Source organism: Manduca sexta, chromosome 1, assembly GCF_014839805.1.
Source record: "Manduca sexta isolate Smith_Timp_Sample1 chromosome 1, JHU_Msex_v1.0, whole genome shotgun sequence".
NCBI classification, from domain to species: domain Eukaryota; kingdom Metazoa; phylum Arthropoda; class Insecta; order Lepidoptera; family Sphingidae; genus Manduca; species Manduca sexta.
The window spans coordinates 4,335,905-4,356,218 of NC_051115.1; the positions used below are offsets into that span (position 1 = coordinate 4,335,905).

Sequence of the window (20,314 nt, forward strand, 5' to 3'; positions counted from 1 at the left end):
GCGTACATTTCGCGCCACTCGCCAGCTAGTATGAAGTTGTTGTTGTCGACCCCACAAATTTACCCATTCTCGCCGATAAAAACTTTTCACACACCTTAAACCATCACAAAAAATCATTTCACTAATTTATTTTGTATTTAAATGTTTAAAATAACTAAAAAAAAAAACGAATAAACACAAACACTTTAAAATGTACCACAGGTTAATCACAACTATCGTATAATTTTAGTAGAAATTTTGAGTATGATTTGTGATTAGTAACTGGTAACACTAGTTGTTTGTTTTGGTTGAGCCGGTGATACAGTTTTTAAAGATTTTGTGTTTATTACGTGTTTTTGAGTTATTTTAAACATTTAAATATAAAGAATATGATTCCTTATAATAGTTTCAAATGTGTGTAAGTTTGATAGCCGAGAAGAAAGTGAATTTGTTAGGTTATGATGAAAAACAACATTCAACAAGCTGGCGAGAGGCGCGAAATGTACTCCTGAGTTGAAGAACCTTATAAGGTATTTAGTCTAGTATCCAAAACTACTTTATTGGCGTGATGGATACTTCCATATGAATAACTATTACCTAAGTTGTATCGTTGGCTTAGCACATTTTTCCCGAACGAGACAAGTGTTTGGAATAAGTACCTACTTCTAGTTAAGGATAATGATTTAATCGGCGCTGTAAGAGATATTCTTATTTACAATAACATATGAACACAATAATTTCGGTAAATAGCGAAATGCAACCTCATTATTTCAGCAATTAAGTAGGTACAGTAGGTATGTGACGAAATTTCAAAACAAAACATTGCGCGTCGACACTCGACAGTCGTTGTATTGTTTATTTATTTATTTATTAAATATAATCTTACAGGAATTACACCCAATGCGGTTATATTTACATTGTCATTTTATAGCCAATTCAGATACAGATAGTTAAGTATGTATAGGTATTTCATATATTGTTACTTTTTATGAGATTGGTTGATAATTGATATAGGTTATTTAACTTCTCTCAGAGGTCATGACGGGTAAATTTTTTTGACCACTAGTTTTAACTGAAATGGAGACGAATTTGTTTTGTGCTGTTTTGGCCTGCCCATACCCGACATGGTAGGCCCGCCACTGGTTATAAGCATGCTGTTCATTTGTTTAGAATGGTCTTTCAACATATGATTAGTATTTAAGTTTAAATTTGTATTAGCTTCCCAATAAGGAGCATTCAGTTGGTCAAACATTATAAAAAGAAAAAATACGAGAATATATCAGAAATGTCGGCTTCTTCATAAATATATGTGTAAAGTTCAACGGTCTAGATCAGGAAGCCGATTTAGTCTAATAATTAAAGACACCGATTCAGACCACGATACTCTTACCAAATCGGTAAAAAACACCTTAATTTTCATCAAAATATTGTTTATTTTCTAAGATACTGCGCCCGGTGAACTCAAAATCAGGTGATCAATATGCCTACTCTAGCCAGTGCGGCGCGGCGCGGCTCTTGGCTGTGTGCGAAAGAAATAGGTAATAAGTAATAACTACGCCTTTGTCCAGGCGCCGATGCGACGCCGCGCCGCCCGCGCCGCTCGGTTCCGTGCCGACCGAAAAATAAATGCACGCGCTCGGTTAGCGACAGCTCCTGTGCCCCGCGCACCCTAACAATGAATTAGGAAAATTGCCTAAATTTTGAATTTAGTTTATTGGGAATGTGTAATATATACTACGTACTAGATTTGACGTTCCGAATATTCACTGTGTTCAACTGAATTGAACTGTCATCTAATAAAACTCATTTTTGTATGGTATCAATATTGATGCTTGTGGTCTAAGGTATTTTTATTACATAGATACGTTGTCCGAGCTCAATACTGACAAGACGAAAGCAAGGTAATGGCCCGACATTCACTTAGTCAACCTCCAACCACTGTCGCGGCTAGTCGGCTTACAACGTATGAAATGAAACGTTTTTTTGATTCACAGTTGGAGTATAATTTGTACATCGTCTAAAAACACAGGAAGACATTTTATTTATAAAAATACAAAAAGTTAGTAAGCCGACTAGCCGCGACAGTGGTTGGAGGTTGACACTTAGTCAACCTCCAACCTCCAATGTCGGGCAATTACCTTGCTTTCGTCTTGCCAATATTGAGCTCGGACAACGTATCTATATAATAAAAGCATCTTAGGTGTATATAGTATCCGTTTATTCCCAAAAACTTGGTTTTTAGAGAACACAATCTTTTCTTTTTAATTTATAAATGCAAATGCTTGTATGTTTGTTTGAAGGAAATGCGGCAACAGCTGAACGGATTTGGATGAACTTTGACACACGAGTAGACTATGTGTTAGGTTATATTAAAGGCTATTTTTTGTCCTGGTATCTTGCGCCCGTAGGAAATATTTGAATTTCTAATTTGTATTTTAAGTAGATGGTGTAGGTAACTGTTTGTAAAATATAAATATAATGTGGGTAGGTGGACGGAGGAGTAAGGTTAGTCTTGAGCACGCAGTGGTGTTTGATTAGCGCATAACCTTTACAGATGGCGCTGGGGTCGTACAAATAGCGCTATGTCGCTAGTGATTTAGGTTTTTTGTAGCGGGAAGGGATTCTGCGTGTCAAGCCGTGAGTAACAACTAGTAGCAGAAAAAAAAGTCGTACAGTGCATATATTTTATTAAAATAATATATCTACACATGGACGTATCTTTACACTCAGGGGTAAAACGCAAATTTTGATCCTTTCAAAGCAAACATTTCATTACAAAAGTGCTTACAATAGTATGTATTTGTATGAAATTCAGAAGGTGACATAGGTACGCCCATATATCTACAGTTGGTTAGTCCCGTTTAGAGTTGTGCTCGGATCCAGTTGTAGTGGTGTGCGACGCGCGTGTGTCCACTCGGGTAGCCCGACGCGCACCCGTTCGAAGACCAGAAGTTCACGACGCCAATCTGAAACAAGAGGCAGTTAGAGTATTCTTAAATGCCTGCTTACTAATGTCTTCCGTGTCGTTTTGTGTTTGGTTTAGAACAGCGGTCGGCAGCACTCGGCCAGCGAACTTTCTGTTTGTACCCGTGATTGTGTTGTAATAAGAAAGAAATAAATAAATTTATTTTCCAAAAAGATACACAACTTATACCAATTAGCAACGATGTCCACTAGGCTAAGCCTGTATCATGGACATCAAAAACAAAGTTTAATAGGACAAACCATATACCATCTAAATTGCAAGTAGTACATAAATTTGAATAAAATTAAAAATGAAAACAAAAACAATAAAAATTTTAACACAAATAAATAAATAATAATAATGCTTAAACATCAAAATAAATGTATTAAATTAAGAGTAAGCGCGTCTAAAGCAGGGTTTCTAGGTGTAATGTTATACGTGTGGCTCGCCTTTAGTTAACATGTGACTGACGTATTGGTCTCTCGATAAATCGGTTTTTGGGACACACAAAGGGGCAGATTGAAAAACATATATTTTAGGTTAAACAGAAATTAAGCGGCGATTGCTATGGAAGTAGAACGGACTACCGAGACGAATATCCGCAGGTCCAACCCAAACACACCTCTGACTTTTCTAAAGTTATGTGTAATCTTTGTGAATTATCGCTTGCTTTAATTGTAAAGGAAAACATCGTGAGAAAACCCGCTTAACTTAGGAGTTCTCTACATCATTTTAAATGTACATTATATAATATTTACCATATACTCGTCAGTACAAAAAAAAGCTATGCTAAGTAGTTTTCTCAGTAAGTGTTTAATTTATAATCTTATTAGAAATAAATGATTCTTAAACCTTTAATCTCTCCACATACCATCAGGTACAATGGGGTCACCTTACCGCTACCAGCTGATAGTAAAGTACTCACGAGCACGTCGTTTCCAGCGCTGGAGTAGAGTATGAGCGGTCCGCCGGCGTCGCCGCCGCACGCGCCGCGCGCGCCCACGCCGCTCGTGCACATGTGCTCCGGCTCCACGAGGTTCCCGTAGTAGATGCGGCACACGTCGTTCGTCAGCACTTGGACGAATACGTCACGCAGGGTTTGCGACTCGGTGATCGCGGAGCCTGTGGGGTAGTTTTGAGGTTATGTGCTAGAAGAAATACTCCGTTACCTTCTTAAAGTTCATTTACATCTCAAATTCAGTTGTAAGTGTTTATAGATAGTGAGCCATTCCCACTTTGATGTTGTGGCTGCATGAACTAAGATTCAAATTCCTGAAAAAAAATATTGATTTTTCTAATTCTTTTTGGTTAGTAGGGTTAAGATCTCCAGTAACAATCGACGCTAATCGTAAAAACTAGGTCAAATTTATTCTGCAACTAAGTTGGTAAAATCTCTTGCGCCAACATTACAGTGGGATGAGGTAGGCGTCTGGTATTCCATTGTTGTGCAATGTATAAAGGTATTAAATACAGTTAATAAAGCGCAATTACTTGTATAAGCCGGCTTAATTGTAGCGATCATCAAGAGACGAGACCAAAAATTAAGGTCTCCGGTTTCGTATTTCGGTAGACAAGACGCTTTATTGCTTAAAGGTTAGGGAGCTAAAAACAAAGTCCTAGAAACCAGCTGCGTGAGGGCCCGGGCAGTTGCATCCTCCGCCTTATTCTAAGACCACCACCGGAGAATGCAATTGCAAATATTTACTTCGCTTAACACCAGATGCTGAAGTCACTGTCGTGCTAGAATAAATCAAGTCACTCACCGGGGCTGGTCTTCCCGAAGCCGATGATCTCGGCAGTGTAGCTCGCGTACGAGAGGTTCGTGTTGGCCATCACGATGGGCCGGATGTAGCCTGCGACAACGCGGATATATCTTATATTCCATTTTATTTTAAAGCTAGTGGCCTACCACTGGATTTATTTTGGACTAGTTGACCCGATAGACGTTGTCCCGTTTTAACTGTGAACTTGCAGCGCGCATTCTGTCAATCGCTGACAGTTATTGCAAACAATTGACAGTTATATAAAATTAATATTTTTGTTAAGTTTTCTACTCAGAACAATGACAAGCATAGAAGTAACACTATGACATTTGAGTGTACTCTGTCTTAGACAGCAAGAAATTTAATTGTGTTGCGATCCCTTCTGACATCTTATCGATATCGATAGATGCTTTGTCTATCGGCTATGGTAAATTCACAGACCTGCTAAAATAAACACTTTTCGGGCAGTCAACTACAAACCGTTGCAAATTGCTATTTTAGATAAAGGCTAAAAAAAAGATATCAAAACCCTGATTTGGTATCCAAGTACCAAAAGAAGTCTGGGTATATAAAAGCACTCGGTAAAAAGCTGTTAAATTACAATAAACTATAGAACTACCGGCGTTCTTCGAGCTAAATTTTGTCCAATTTTCATTTGCTATTTACGCAATTTTCATGCCTTCCGAAACGTCATTTACTAAACACAAAAATGGTTTAGCATTTAGATTATTAAATTAAGAAAATGTTAGAAATTTCGGAAAGAATGGAAACCGCTGTAAGTAACAAACAAGAAATCGGCCGGAATTTCGTCTAGGAGAAAGCCAGTACGCCTTCTTTTCTCTTCTGACTTTCCTAGGCATTAAAAGATACCCAAGAGGTGGGATTTGACAGAAGCTACTAAAATGGGACAGTAAAATTAAAACACAGTGGTATTATTCATGTCACATATGTTTGATAACTTATTTCAATGTTAATAAAACTTTGTCGAAACGTTTAGAGCAAACACGGTGCTGTTTTTTCCAATGCCAATTGGGACAAGCTATGGCAACGATACATTTTTGCCTCATAGCATCATCTGTGGGGAATCTGCAATGAAACACATTGTATGAAACACACTATGAAAATCAGATAGTTTCCTCGACCCCAGCCTTCGCGCACGGTTTCCAAGAGGCTTTTACCACTACACCACCGTATATTGAAAGTAAAAGGCAATTTATGCAAAATAGTAAACTACAATATACTAACATCTATGTTATCGACAGAATATGCAGCACAACATTATTGAACACGACTACGTAAATTGGTAAAAATGAAAAATACTTTATAATGATTGGATCGAATGGCCAACAGCAGATTATAATATGACTACAGCATAATAAAGTATAATTAATAACACTTTTTGCACAGTACAGAGTTTAAGCAAATATATTAGGTTTTTTGTTTACTCACCGATGGAAGCTGATGATTTCAGTTTCATTTTCTTTACGAGAAGAATGAGATTTACACCCCACAATAACGCAGGCCATTGCTTGTTCCTAGGGCTATATTTTACTTAAACAGCACTTTGTATTTATTGAAATTAACAACAATAATTTTACACAACATGTAGCCACTTTTGAAAAGCACGCGCTGAAGTATAACGTAACTAAATTGTGTGAGCGCGTTTGTGACATTGTTTTGAGTTTGGCAAGTTGGAACATTTGACATTTTATTTGCTTTTTAATTCGACATCATAAAGATGACCAAAGGTAACCATTTGATTATTTTAAAGTGTACGCAAGCCGATCTTAGCAACATAATATTTGTCTCGTTCTTTTCAGCGCTTTTGTCCTATTTGAAAAAATAGGATAAGTATATGAGGGTAATTTAGATTCCTTCTATGCTTGTTCTTGTTCTGAGGTTTTCTAATTTTCCGCGCAATTTTTATTTTTTTTATTTCATAAGAACCTTCTCCTGACAATAACAAACACAACAAAAAACAATAGTGAAATCGGTCCAGCCGTTCACGCGTGATGGCGAGACCAAGGGAAATAGGGATTCATTTTTATATATATAGATACACATTTTAACAAGACATGGCAAGGTTTTATATATGAAATGTTTTCTTCTGATGTATGTATATTTGGGCCTAGCCGTGATTTAAAAAAATGCAAAGATCAATAGGTATAAGGCTGGTCCTGTGATTATCAGATCGATCGACCAATTTATGCTTATACTGGTGGTAGGATATATTTATATGTATATCCGCCCCGGTAGCGACCGTACACAAGATGTTAAAACCCGCCATAGTGGCACACGTAAGTGTCGCGTTCCGGGATCACTCTGTGAATATCGTAGTTAAGATAGCCCGCATTGTGTTGACTAGAGGGGTAATCATCTGGACCCGACATCAAGTACCATCAGATGGAGTGGGCTCGTTTTACCGAGCACATGTAGAAATAATATAATAAAAGAGAGATATGGTAATTCGTTTCAGAGACGGTATATGAGGCAAATACGAATTATTTGTATATGTTCCATCGAAATACAAAAAAGGTAGATATTAAACGACCACAAATAATATCTCACTAGCGTATTATGCCAAAAATAATAAACAATACTCACTAGTGAACGCAACTAACGGATCTGATTTTATAGTCTCTTTTTGTTTTGTATCTGCTATTATTACTCGACACTGGCAAAATCACCGATACATTAACGTTGGCAGCCATAATATAAAAGAAGAAGAAACGCAACTAAAATACTCACTGGTTGATACTAAAACGAACTCAGTTGTAAATAAGACTAGAAACGCTGGCTGAAGAAACTAAATCACACTGACTGATCGACGATAAATACTCACTAGTAGAAGAGACATAAGGGATATTGAGCACGGCGAGGTTGTTCTCGAAGAAGTAGTAGTTGAAGCGCGGGTGCACGGCGATGCTCGCCGCGGAGACCCTCGTGCCGCCGGAGAACAGCCGCACGGAGCCGAGCACCGCGAGCATGGCGCTCGCCTGGTACTGCCCGTCGAACCAACACGTGGCGGCGGTCAGCACGCGGTTCGAGCTGATCAGACTGCCGCCGCAGACTGAGGTCTGACCGTTTGTCAGCGAGATCACCAAACCGGCCTGCACATAGAAATAGACTTAGAAAAGTTGATTATATAATTGTGTTAGACCTGACTTGTCTGTGTGGGCTCGTGAGGTATGTACATTGGTAGTAGCTCTCATAAGTGAGAGTCCGCTTGGGTACCACGGCAATGTCTATTTCTGCCGCCAAGCTATGTGTAGTCACTGTTGTAGGTTTGAAGGACATTGTAGCCAGTGTAACTACTGGACATAATAAGACGTCTCACGTGTCAAGATGGCGAGCACAGTGGAATACCAAACAATACTTTGTAATTCAAGGTGTTGGTGTTTCTACTGTTTATGGGTGATTGGATTGCTTACCATCAGGCGAACGGCAAGCTCGTCTTGTCATTCAAAGCAATAAAAAATACATTTAATCATGAATCATCGCAGGTATTGTAGTCATTGTGTTCATCATCATCATCAGCCGCAGGATGTCCACTGCTGAACATGGGCCTCCCCAAAGATTTCCAGATCGGCCTGCTGTAGTCACTGCGTTGCTCATAATATAAGTACCCATTTTCATAATGGCTTTATATGTCACATGAAATTTTCTTCCTGATCGTTTATTGAAAAAAAATACTATGTTCCTTATATGCGAGGATCTGTCTAGATAAGTACTACCGCTGCCTATTTTTGTCGTCAAGCAGCTAGTGTAATCACATGGCATTATTAGACATAGAGTACGTTTCACAACTTCTGAGTTAATGCTAATCACATAAATGTATAAGCTGATGAAATACAAAGTCATCATTTAATGTATGCTCACAAATAAAATGTGTATATTTACTTTAACTGTTTAATAGTTAATACTATAACTGTCAAATAAATTTTACTTCTAACTTATGAAACAAGCTCTAAATAACTTAGGTTCTGGAGTGGGAGCGCTAGCAGAGATTTGTAATTCAAAATTGTAGGCATTGCTGGTGCTTTTTTTATATACTGGCACTGCAAATTGATGGTAAGCGGAGTGTGGTCCTATAGAATGTCGACTGACGAGAGATGATCTACTATGCTGGGTTTTACCACCATATGTATGGTAGCCACTATCCGGGCGGATATAAAATATATCCTACCAGCAAAAAGCTTATTGGGTGTCCCATCACCTAACAAAAACTTGCATGCTCTTCAGTAAAATAAAAATGCACTCACAAAGAACTTGTGCTCCCCGAGGTATGAGCCCAGACCTCCAGCAACCCTGCCCATCACCCGGGACTCTTCGTCACGGATCCGCGCAGCTTCAGGCACCCCCACTTGTTCATGGTAGTGGAGCGGCGCGGCGAGTACGGGCGCCCCTTCCGACGGCGCAGGGAACACAGACGGAGCTGAGAGCACCACCAGCTCCTCGGCAGAGGCGAACGCCAGTAAAGAAAGTACGATCAGCAACATGTTGATGCAGAATGAGGAATGTTGATGCAAACGTGATATATATTGAGGACTCGAGAGCTCTTGAAAGTGGAGTGCTTGTTTTAAGAGATGATGAGTTTGACTCCTATATTGGCCGTGTTTGGTTTATTGAAATTGATAAATGAATTAATGACAACGGCAAAGCAAGCCAATTTTTACTCGCTTGGAGAAATCTGTGTGCACTAGATCAGCGTGGGGACTCAAACATAAATCTTGTGTGAGAGGTTCAAACGATGCAAGAGTGAATATAACAGCGGCGAAAGGAAAATTTTCTTAAAGGGTACTCGACACAACATAAAAATCGTTCTAATAATAATTAGATTTTATATAGAATACGAAAGGGATTTACTGGTGGTAGGTCTCTCATATGTGAGAGTCCGCCTGGGTAGGTACCATCGCAATGTCTATTTCTGCCAAGCAGTGTGTAGTCACTGTTGTAGGTTTGAGGGACATTGTAGCCAGTGTAGCTACGGGACATAATACTGATCATCTCACGTCTCAGGATGGCGAGCGCAGTGGAATACCAAACAATACTTTGTAATTCAAGGTGTTAGTGTTTTTACTGTTTATGGGCGGTCGTATCGATTACCATCAGGCGAACGGCAAGCTCCTCTTTTCTTTGAAAACAATAACAAAAACATCGTTGTTTCTATTTGAATTTCCTTTCTAAAGAGCCATGTATTGCATTTGCGCCCCTGCCTACACCTTCAACAGCCGTGACGTCACGCCGGTACTTACCCGTTGAGTAAACACTCACCTGTCGTATCTCTCGACTCCCGCAAACACTTACTAATTCTACAGAATTGTTATCGGTGTTATCAATTGTTAAGATTTTTCCGGCCACGACTGCGTGACGTCACTTAATTGTGGGATACTAGCTTTGCTCGTGGCTTCGCTCGCGTGAAGGAGTTTTCCGGGATAAAAGTCCCGCTATATATTTTCCCGGGATAGAAAGTAGCCTATAACCTTCCCAGGATCCTAAACTATTTCCAAATCAACTTTCAAAAAAATCCGTTCTGTAGAAATTCGTAACATACAGACAGACAAAAAAGGGGACTTTGTTTTATATCTGATCCCAATGCTGGACCGGTTCTGAGACTTTTGATCATTCGTGTATGTATACAGCATGCAATGGTTGATATTGATCTTAATATAGGGGAAAGTGGGGCGACACCGGATAGTTAAGAAAAGAACAAAAAAATGTTAGTTAAAACATTATATATTTAAAAAATCAGCATCACTTATCGTAGTACATACATAAGACCTACCTTTAGCGCAAAAATATCAGCGATCAATTATAATTATAAGAAGTAGGACTGGTTTTAATAAAAAAACATATTTCCGGATTCACCCCATACCTATGGGTAAAACCGGATACGCATATTTTATCAACGAGGTGAATATGTATACTACAAAATACCAAAATATATTAATTATTCTCAATATTTGCATATAAAAATAATATCTCTGGTGCAGAAGATCCAATACAACCTTCATGAGGCACTCCACACTCTACTTCAGGCATGCCGTGCCACGTACCATACATCAGTGGACGAGGCTTGTCTGTATTTTTCCTAACGAATTAAAATTTTTGTATCCTCTTGACTATTTTCTTTATTTGATTTTTTACCAATAACCCTAGTCTTTGCCTTTCTTTTCAACCTTTTTTTTCTTCTTTGCCGTTTTTTTACCAACTTGTAGCTTATACGTTTGGCATCAAAACTTTTACTAGAAGGACACTTTCGGAATACTTTGTCTATAAATTTTCCTGATTTGATTTTTTTAATGCGGTCTTGTAATTACAAGACCGCATTAAAAAAATCAAATTTGGAAAATTTTCAGTCTTGGGTACATAATAAACAAGCGCTGCCAAAACATATCCATTCTGTCTTCTAAAACATACTTAATTCATTGCCAAAAGCATGTCAGCCTCTTTGCTTTTTTGACATAGGTCCGTGACATATTTAGGAACTGTCAAAAAATGAGAAAAGATTAATAGGTACAAAACACTAAAAATATATAATTAAACTAAATACTCAAAACATAAATTGAAACTTCGATCACTGGGGTGAAACCGGATATCCGATACAACCCCGTCCGACTTCACCCCACATGTACCATAATTGAAATAATACTCACCAACACTTTTTTTTAACTTAGGAAAACACTTCATATAGTTTTTATGGACTAAATATCCATGATATTATAAAAAAATACAACATTGTATTTACTTATAACCAAAACCAATAAAAATATGTCAAACATTAGAAAATAATAGATCACTTACCTGTATTATCGTTTTTGTCGTATAAACGGGCGCGATGAGAGTCTTTCCTAGCCACCATTTGTAACCACACTAAGCGAGCGTTTATGAGTGTCGGTCGAAGGTTTAGAACGCGACAGTAATATGCCTACTATGAAAATAGCCACTATCCACTTTTACCCCCTATCCGGTTTCCCCCCACTTTCCCCTAATTGTTTATAACCAACTTCAAAAAAAGGAGGAGGTTATCAATTCGACGTGAAAGTTTTATTTTGTGTTTGTTACCTCAGAACTCGCTCATTTCAGACCGATTTGGAAAATTCTGTATATTTGTTCATGTATTTAACTAGCTTAACTAGCAATTTTAATTTGGCACCGACTCCAAAATTGGTATCCAATTGTATACCTGTTATTTGAAATTATTTTTTGGTTTTGAGTGGTTTTTGGAGCCGGTTTAATTTTAGTTAAAATGTTTTTATTATGTCTGAAGCCGCTCTAGCTCGCTGCAGTTCGGCACTGTCCTACGTCTTGCGTGGTGGGCGGCTGATGTCTTACTATGAGCAACTTAAGCGTCGACGCGCGATTCCATATTTGCATAACACTTAGGTATTTGTACCTTAATAATGGAAAAATAGCGGCGATAGCCTAATTGGTTGTGGAACGGACTGCCGAGACGAATGTCCGTAGGTTCAAATCCCAAGGACACACACCTCTGACTTTTCTAAAATCATGTGTGTATTCTTTGTGAATTTATCGTTCGCTTTAAAGGTGAAGGAAACATCGTGAGGAAACCTGCACCTGAGAAATTCTCTATTAGGAATTTTCGAGGGTGTGTAAAGTCTACCAATCCGCACTATAGCGTGGTGGACTAAGGCCTATTCCCTCTCAGTAGTAGAGGAGGCCCGTGCCCAACAGTGGGACAGTATATATACAGGGCTGATATTAATCGGAAAATAGATATGAATATGCTATAGGCAAAAAACATAATCTATCGCACGCTTCGACTCTGCGCCGGTGTGAGTTATACCTAAACCAATTACAAGACGTGCAGACGAGTGTCTGAGGCTATTTACTCTCCGCAACCAATAACTTACTGATGGTAGCTCGTACCCGAGAGTACGTCTGTAGATACCGCTGTAATGTCTATTTCTACCACCAAGCAGAGTGTCAGCAGTGGGACAGTTTTTACAAGGGTGGTATTAAGTGAAGAAAAACAACTCTATACGAACGTTCGTTTATTGCAAAAGTCGAAATTATTGCTAAAATCCATAAGGTCCATTTTCAATTGCGTGTGTTATTATTATATCCATATCGAAGCGGAGGGAGTCGTCCTATTTCTGTAGCTCCTCTCAAGGCTTGTTTCACAAACTTTAAGTAAATGTTAACGTGTCAGTCATCGCTTTACACACCGGATTTGCTTTTCTTTTATTTGGGAGCATATTTAACCGTGTCTTCTGTATTTGGTCGTATTATAATTATTCGATACTAACATTATTAAACTTCGTAAAACAGTCGCTTAATCAGAATTAACAGTTAAAGATATCGAGTTATTTGTCATGCCCGAGCCATACTGAAATAATTAACGCAAATCGCAAGAAACGATGTACAACGCAATTCAAACCATAAAAATATACTGCCCACAGCGGGGCATCCTAAAAGGGTATCTAATGCTACCAAATACTTAGCGTTATGTATAATAGATGTCAAATTATCGATACACATTGACTCGCTTGCCATTAGACCTTGCGTTTCATTTATTGTTGTACGTTAATTGGGTTCCTAATGGACGCGGTAGCCTTACCAGAAAAAAAATGCATTGTTTCCACTTTTACTTTTTTGTAGTTGTAGTACAAGGAATTGATTGTGGTTCCACTATATTACTTTTTTGTATTAAAGTTTAGTTCAAGGAAGTAATTCCATATTTACCGCAACCTGACGAGGGTTGTTATTTTCGTAATGAAGCTGTAAATAGCATGCGAATATCTGCGACTTAATTCTATTCAATTAGGCGACGACATTGGACGTAATACTGTTGTTCTATCGGCCGAATACGAAGGACAACGTGTAAGCGGGATGTAGGTGCGCCCTCCTCCCTCCCGCGCCATGTCCCCCGCACAGCTTTACCGTCTGTGCTCCATCTTCCTTCCGATCATCTCTTTCTTCTCCATTTCGCGCTTCCAATTCCGTTTCATTCGCTTCAATCTCCGCTTCTCTCTCTTCTTCGTCAGCTTCTCTGTCTAACTCTCCATCTCTTTCCAAATCCGCATATACTGTCATCTCCTCGATATCTGAATCTTCGGCCTCCATGTCGAGATGTGGCGCGGGTACGATGTAGGCGAGTGAGGGGGCGGCCGCGGCGGGGGGAGCTCCGTCTCTTGCCACAGGGACGATCTCGACCAGTTGCCGGCGCGTCGTCCTGCCGAGTGGGTGTGTGTCGTGCTCGCAGCGGCAGCACGCTGTTAGCGCCAAGAGGAGAGCTGGGGAATATAACATTTTTAATATTTTTTTTTGTCAAAATCAAGAAGCTAGATTTTTGCTATTGCTTTGAATGACCAGCTTGCCGTTCGCCTGATGGTAAGCGATACGATCCATAAACAGTAGAAACACCAACACGTTGAATTACAAAGTATTGTTTAGTATTCCACTGCGCTCGCCAGAGACATGAGATGTTAATTATGTCCAGTAGTTACACTGGCTACAATGACCTTCAAACCGGAACACAACAGTGACTACACACTGCTGCTTGACGGCGGAAATCAGGCGGATCTCTCACATATGAGAGACCTACCACCAGTCAGTTTCATATATAAAAGAAGGAGCAAGTCGCACACATTACGCGAAAAAAAATACAAAGCTTGTCAATGCATTTCTCTCGTCACTCTGGGACGTTAAATATTAAGTCTCATGATGCAGAGTAATTATTGGTAACAATGAATTGTAAATCGTAACACAACATTGCCAACATTATATACTTGGAAGTTGCACCTTGCGCATCGTAAGAAGTATATGATTTACTGGTGGTAGCATATTTTATATCCGCCCTGATAGCGACCGTACACAAGATGTTAAAACCCGCCATAGTGACCCAAAAGTGTCGCGTTCCGGGATCAGTCTGTGTACATCCAGTTCCAACAGGCATAATTGTGTCGACTGACGAGGGGTAATCGTCTCTCGTCAGTCGACACTCTATTGGAATTGCTATCAAGTGCAGTCGAGTCACTTTGCTGTGACAAAAAAAGGTATATGCAATTTAACGTAGGTTACTAAACAATTTAACTGAATATATAACTACTAGTTGACCCGACAGACGTTGTCCGTTGTCTTAACTATGTATGCACGCGCGCATTCTGTCGATCGCTGACAGTTATTTCAAACCACTGACAGTTATGTAAAATTAATATTGTCGTTAATTTTTCTTAAATTTTCTAATTTCTCGCGCAATTTTTTTAATTTTTTCTTTCATAACAACCTTTTCCTGCCAAAAATTAATACAACAAAAAAAGAATTAGCGAAATTGTTCCATTCGTTCACGCGTGATGCGATGACCAAGGGAAATAGAGATTCATTTTTATACATATAAATATTGTGTTAGTTTATATCCATACCGTCTTGGAAATGTACAGGGCCATTTTGACATCGCGTTAGTAATGAAACTACATATTTATGTACTTGGAAATAACACTTTACAATGAGTTACTTGAGCCGTAGAAGTAAAAAAAAAAGTTACGAACAAAATAAATATTAATAAAAAGTAATTTGAATTTTACGCGCCCTAATGCCACTACTACTCTATGAGCATTCGTCGCAGTGACAAAATCATACTTTCAGTTAGAAATATAGTAAAGCACACGCCATATTTGCATTAAACTACAAAATTATCAAAAAAATTTACAACAAAGACCAGGTTTTTTGATGCAAATATGAGTTATTAATGGATGATTTTAGGTGCAATTGATTTTTTGAAAATAGCAAAGGTGTGAATATGTTGTTTATTTACTAACGCGATGTCAAAACAACCTTATATTAAAAACTTAATACTGTACTTACCTATTCTAGGACCCATAGTGGACTGTAGAAGTTGTTAATTTCTTCCCATTATATACTCAGTGACCCAGTACACGATATTAATTAGTAGTTGATTACAATAACTAGATTATCGCGTGACATTTCACTGATTAATGAGATTCCGCTAGTGTAGTGGTTGTGTTTGAGAGCTGTACACTAGATTCGAATCCAGATTATTTTTCTCAGACTATTGCTAAGCTTCAAGTAAATATACACAGTTTGTATCTGCTAGGGGTAGGCAGAGGCGTAACTTGTGCGCCTAATTTTCACCGTACCTTCCCATAATGGAATAGTATTTCTATCGCATTATTAGGTACAAATGACTGAAAGAGCAGAAACTATCATTATAACTTTGCTCGACCTGGAATCCGAACCATCCATACATATACACATTATATAAAACAAAGTCCCCTTTTCTATCTGTATATTATCGATTTTCTCAAAATCTAGTAAACGGATTTTTATTAAATTTGGTATGGTGATAGTTAAAGACCCTGGGAAGGTTATAGACTTTCTGTCCCAGGAGGATATATATCGGTACTATTATCTCAGAAAACTCCGTCACGCGGGCAAAGCCGCGAGCAAAAGCTGGTCCAGAATAAAGTTTGACATGCTCACAGTTTATTTTGATTGGTTTATTTTTACTATCAACTCGTAGTTACCGGTTGAATGGAATCGGTTGTAAAAGCAGGTGTATCATATAATGAAATGGATATAACTAAAAATAAAACTAATTTTGTAATAGACCAGTGTCAAATAAATGAACAAATATGTACTGTAGGCAACTAGGCTAAAATTTGGGTCTTCACCATACAGGCTTGCCAAGTGTGAAGTAGAATATAAGTTCATATGTAGACTTGTCAGTTTTTAATAAATAAAATAAATATATGCTGAGTACAATATAAATACATTAGTATGGCCTTTATATTGCCTTTTATTATCCGTAAATCTAGTATCCGTTAGTCTTGTCCTTGTCAGTCAAACTAACTCTTACTCTTACTTCAATTATAATGTTTAAGTAAACTCTTATGGATTTTATAGCCACCAGAAAAATAAAAAACTCGCCATGTTGTGATAAAGCATGGACCTAATTTATTATTTGGAGATTTGCGGAATAAAGCGCTGATATTAGATACTAATTTCTGTATATTATTTTGAAGGAGCAGTTTACAATTAACAGGTAAAAAAAGGGTTTTCACATAACCGCCGACAGCGACGCCGCCATGCGGCTACAATAAAAATTGTGCCGTTAAATACAAATTACGTTCCTCATTTCTTACAATACTTACTGAAAACATAACCTTTATAACGATCAAACAAACGTGGCGGCACCATAACAGGTGTTTTATTTTCCTGGTTAGACTATACTTGCTGTTACTTTTATAATTGACAAAACTGTTGAAAGATGTAATTTGTTTAGCAGTTATACTGAGAGAGGTAAATTAAACGCTATTTCAGTTAAGAAGATTTATTGACGAATGTCGTCGTATATACATATTGACGTGCGCCGGTCGGCGTCATCAGTGACGGCCGACCTGCACGAGACGTGATTGGTCGAGAATAAGCTTCAAATTTTAAAACATTCGGATACACACACAAATTTTATTTCGCATTGCGTTCGGAAATTTTAATTTTACTATTATTAACTGGAAGATAAGTAGCTACGTATGTAAGTAGTAAAGTGTTATTTTAAAATAATATGTCACACATCCGAGACTGGTGAGATAATTTGTATTTTAAAGTAAGTTTTTTAAATGTACGTGTATCCGAACACAATAATATTCTATAACTATGCGACAGGCGGACGCCTTGTCTCTATGACCCGTGTGAAGCGAAATAATACGAAAATACTGAGAATATTAAAAAATTGATTTTAACTTTTAAGTCAAGTAATCTATTTCAATTCAGCAGTATAATAAATTGAATTATATGCAGTTCCTTATATATGTTATTATTCATTTTAAGACGATCCAAAAAAAATGAGACGTCGTGGAGCAGTTAAATTCTCAATTAATAATTAAGAAAACTCACGTGGCATATAAATACTCATATTATGCTATTTAAATAACTCTATTATGGTATAACCCCAGTATTTTTTCGTATTGTATCGCTACTTCCCTCGCGTGTAGTCGTCAGTTGCGATCGCAATGCCGGCCATGAAAATATACTGTACGGTTTAGAATACATATTATCATTTTATATCGTATGACCACTGTTCAGACAAATATAAGAATATAGGAAGACCTAATAGATTTTTTTTATTTTTTTCTATGCTACACCTGTTGGTATGTTGTATACCTGTTCTATGGTTGTAAGGATGCGATATGTTGTTGCTATCGCACCCTTAGAACTTAAGTGGCCTAACTCAAAATTTATTTATTATCTGATTTTGTTAAAAACCATGCTCCAAAGATTTCTCTATAACCCTAAGCCGTGAAAGACAAAATTATACAATAGAAACAGAGATTGTCACTTTGACGACCGTCCAATTCACTGCCTTCTTTATTGTTTTTTTTTTTTTATTCGTTACTCACAAGTTGTGTTCTTTGAGCTAAGTCACTTTAATTCTAAGGGTGCTACATATACCAATATATTTACAAAATTTCTAAAGACATAGTAATCATTAGTGGCTGATATATATAGACAATGGGATATCCAGGCTCGATGAGGCATTTATGTTTAAAAGAGTTTTTTAGATATCTAACTTTTAAAGCGAATAGAAAGTCGTAATGCAAATCAGTAAGCCGCCATTGAGATTGTAACTGCAGGTACTAGAGAACCGAGCCCGGTTTTATGCCAGAATCAAAATGGGTGCTGTTGAGGCCATATTGTAATTAATAATATTAAAATATTTAAATGGAAGTATGCAAGCCAGCATAGCAAAAAATCGTTATGCTGGATTAATTCTGGCCCCGATGTCCCTTGGTCTCGTCTGGCCTTTTGGCCCGGGCTTGGCCTCACACGGATCTTATTCTATAATAGGAGTAGTAAGGCTTGAAATACAATGGATTTTAAACTCTAAATCTAATAGAATAAAGTTCAATGTTCAACAGCGTGTAGAATGAAACATTTGACTTACAACAGAGCGCTCTTTGGAAGTGGGGGTCGATAGGTCAGAGGGTTGTACCCACTAAGATAAAAAATTTGGCACTAGAAAGTTTTTTTTATAAGACAATGCCAACGAACTGGTTCAAACGTAACTTTCCCAATAAAAAATGCTATAGTAATTACTGCATCATTCAGAACTTTTAAATTTCAGCTACATAGCATCGCACGCTGCTTGTATCTAGACATTATATTAGGGATGGCGAACTTGTGGCACGCGTGCCAGGGGTAGCACGTGACAAAATAATTCGAGCATGCGAGCAATACAATCATTGTTATGTATTTTTGGGCTACACTTCGCTTAACATCAGGTGTAGGGAAGCCTTTGCCGATTCCCAATAAAGAAAAAACAAAACAAATAATAGTTGGGTCATAAAAAGTCACTGAAAAGGGGCACTAGGATAAATAAAACCGGTCTTAGATGGCACATTAACCATTAACGTTCGCCATCTCTCTAATAGAAGGTAAATGCAATTCCTACTTCACTGAATTCATGTAAACAGAAAATAGAAACCGACTAGCACATAGTTAAACAGCACTATCTAGTATCCATTACATTTCTCTTCTAATGGATCTATTCTTATTCTCTCACAGAATATTATACCTATCTATAAAGGCTGGTGTTTAATAATAGGTAGTAGATATAGTGGGCACCTTCCCTTGAGAACCTCTGAACCCTGTGTACAAGAGCGCGTTGAATTATATACCTTATTACAATTACAATAAAGATGAAAATACTTTGTGAATATTTTGAAAATACTAACACGCACTCGGGGTATTGAGAGCAGTAATGATCATATGAGTAGCTGTACGTAGAGAGCTGAACCTCGTATTCAAGAAATAAGTTCTCATCGGTTGATAAAACGCTACCTTATTCTATTAGTTTTAAGTATTATTTTGGATTGATACTGTTACATCTCCTATTTTTCTGTTAGAGCGTATAACAGATGAAATGTTATTAAGGTGATACTTCAAAAACCGTTTAGGAAAAACCAATTCTAACCTCTCAACATCAAGGTTGAATACTGCATTACTGTAACAAGACCCCGAGGCGAGCCGTGCCACGGCACACAACTAGTATTGCTTGGAATGTCTTATAGTAAGGGCTGTTACGGACATTTTGAATCCCACCGATTAGAAAATAGGGACTAAAGAGGAATAATTAAAAAAAATACATCCAATTCTCACTCGTCAGTGCATTAATCATGCTGTCAGTGGCGAAAGTTAACATTTTCCGAAAGGCAACCCGACACAACATATAGGTACTAATATGTATAAATGCGGGCTGCAGATCGTTCCAATGATAATCAGATTCTACAGAAATAGAGGCTGGTAGGAATCAGATTATAGAGAACTTTCGCCACTGCTGTTTATATGCCAGAACTATAAAGTTGAGTGAAGATAATTCTTCAACCATCTTCAGAGTTATATCAGCTATATGGCTTCGGGAGGAACCATTATGTTTTTAGCAATTTGTACCCAACACTTATCATTAATTCACTCCTAGTATTCCAATATTTATAGTCAACCAGTATTGGAACAAATATTTGTCCCAAAATCTTTGACTTCTCAGTTTGGCCCCATGTGGCCTTATTGTAAACAAATAACAACTATTTTTTAAATACATCTCACGCCATTTACATTACTTTGGCCCCAT

The 20,314-nt window shown here is 37.8% G+C and overlaps 2 protein-coding genes across 2 annotated transcripts; both read right to left on the reverse strand.

Moving 5' to 3' along the window:
* Positions 1–2,649: 2,649 nt before the first annotated feature.
* Positions 2,650–9,231, reverse strand: LOC115450610 (collagenase-like). Its single transcript, XM_030178661.2, has 5 exons — positions 8,970–9,231; positions 7,550–7,817; positions 4,708–4,797; positions 3,870–4,066; positions 2,650–2,945 (listed from the first exon to the last, which is right to left on the reverse strand). Exons 1-5 carry the CDS (start codon positions 9,204–9,206, stop codon positions 2,841–2,843), a joined length of 897 nt encoding a protein of 298 aa, XP_030034521.2. The 5' UTR covers positions 9,207–9,231; the 3' UTR covers positions 2,650–2,840.
* A 3,478-nt stretch (positions 9,232–12,709) lies between these two features.
* On the reverse strand, positions 12,710–15,611 carry LOC115453746 (acidic leucine-rich nuclear phosphoprotein 32 family member B). Its single transcript, XM_030182469.2, has 2 exons — positions 15,535–15,611; positions 12,710–13,964 (listed from the first exon to the last, which is right to left on the reverse strand). The coding sequence occupies exons 1-2, from the start codon at positions 15,548–15,550 to the stop codon at positions 13,525–13,527; spliced, it is 456 nt and encodes a 151-aa protein (XP_030038329.2). The 5' UTR covers positions 15,551–15,611; the 3' UTR covers positions 12,710–13,524.
* Between the last annotated feature and the right edge of the window lie 4,703 nt (positions 15,612–20,314).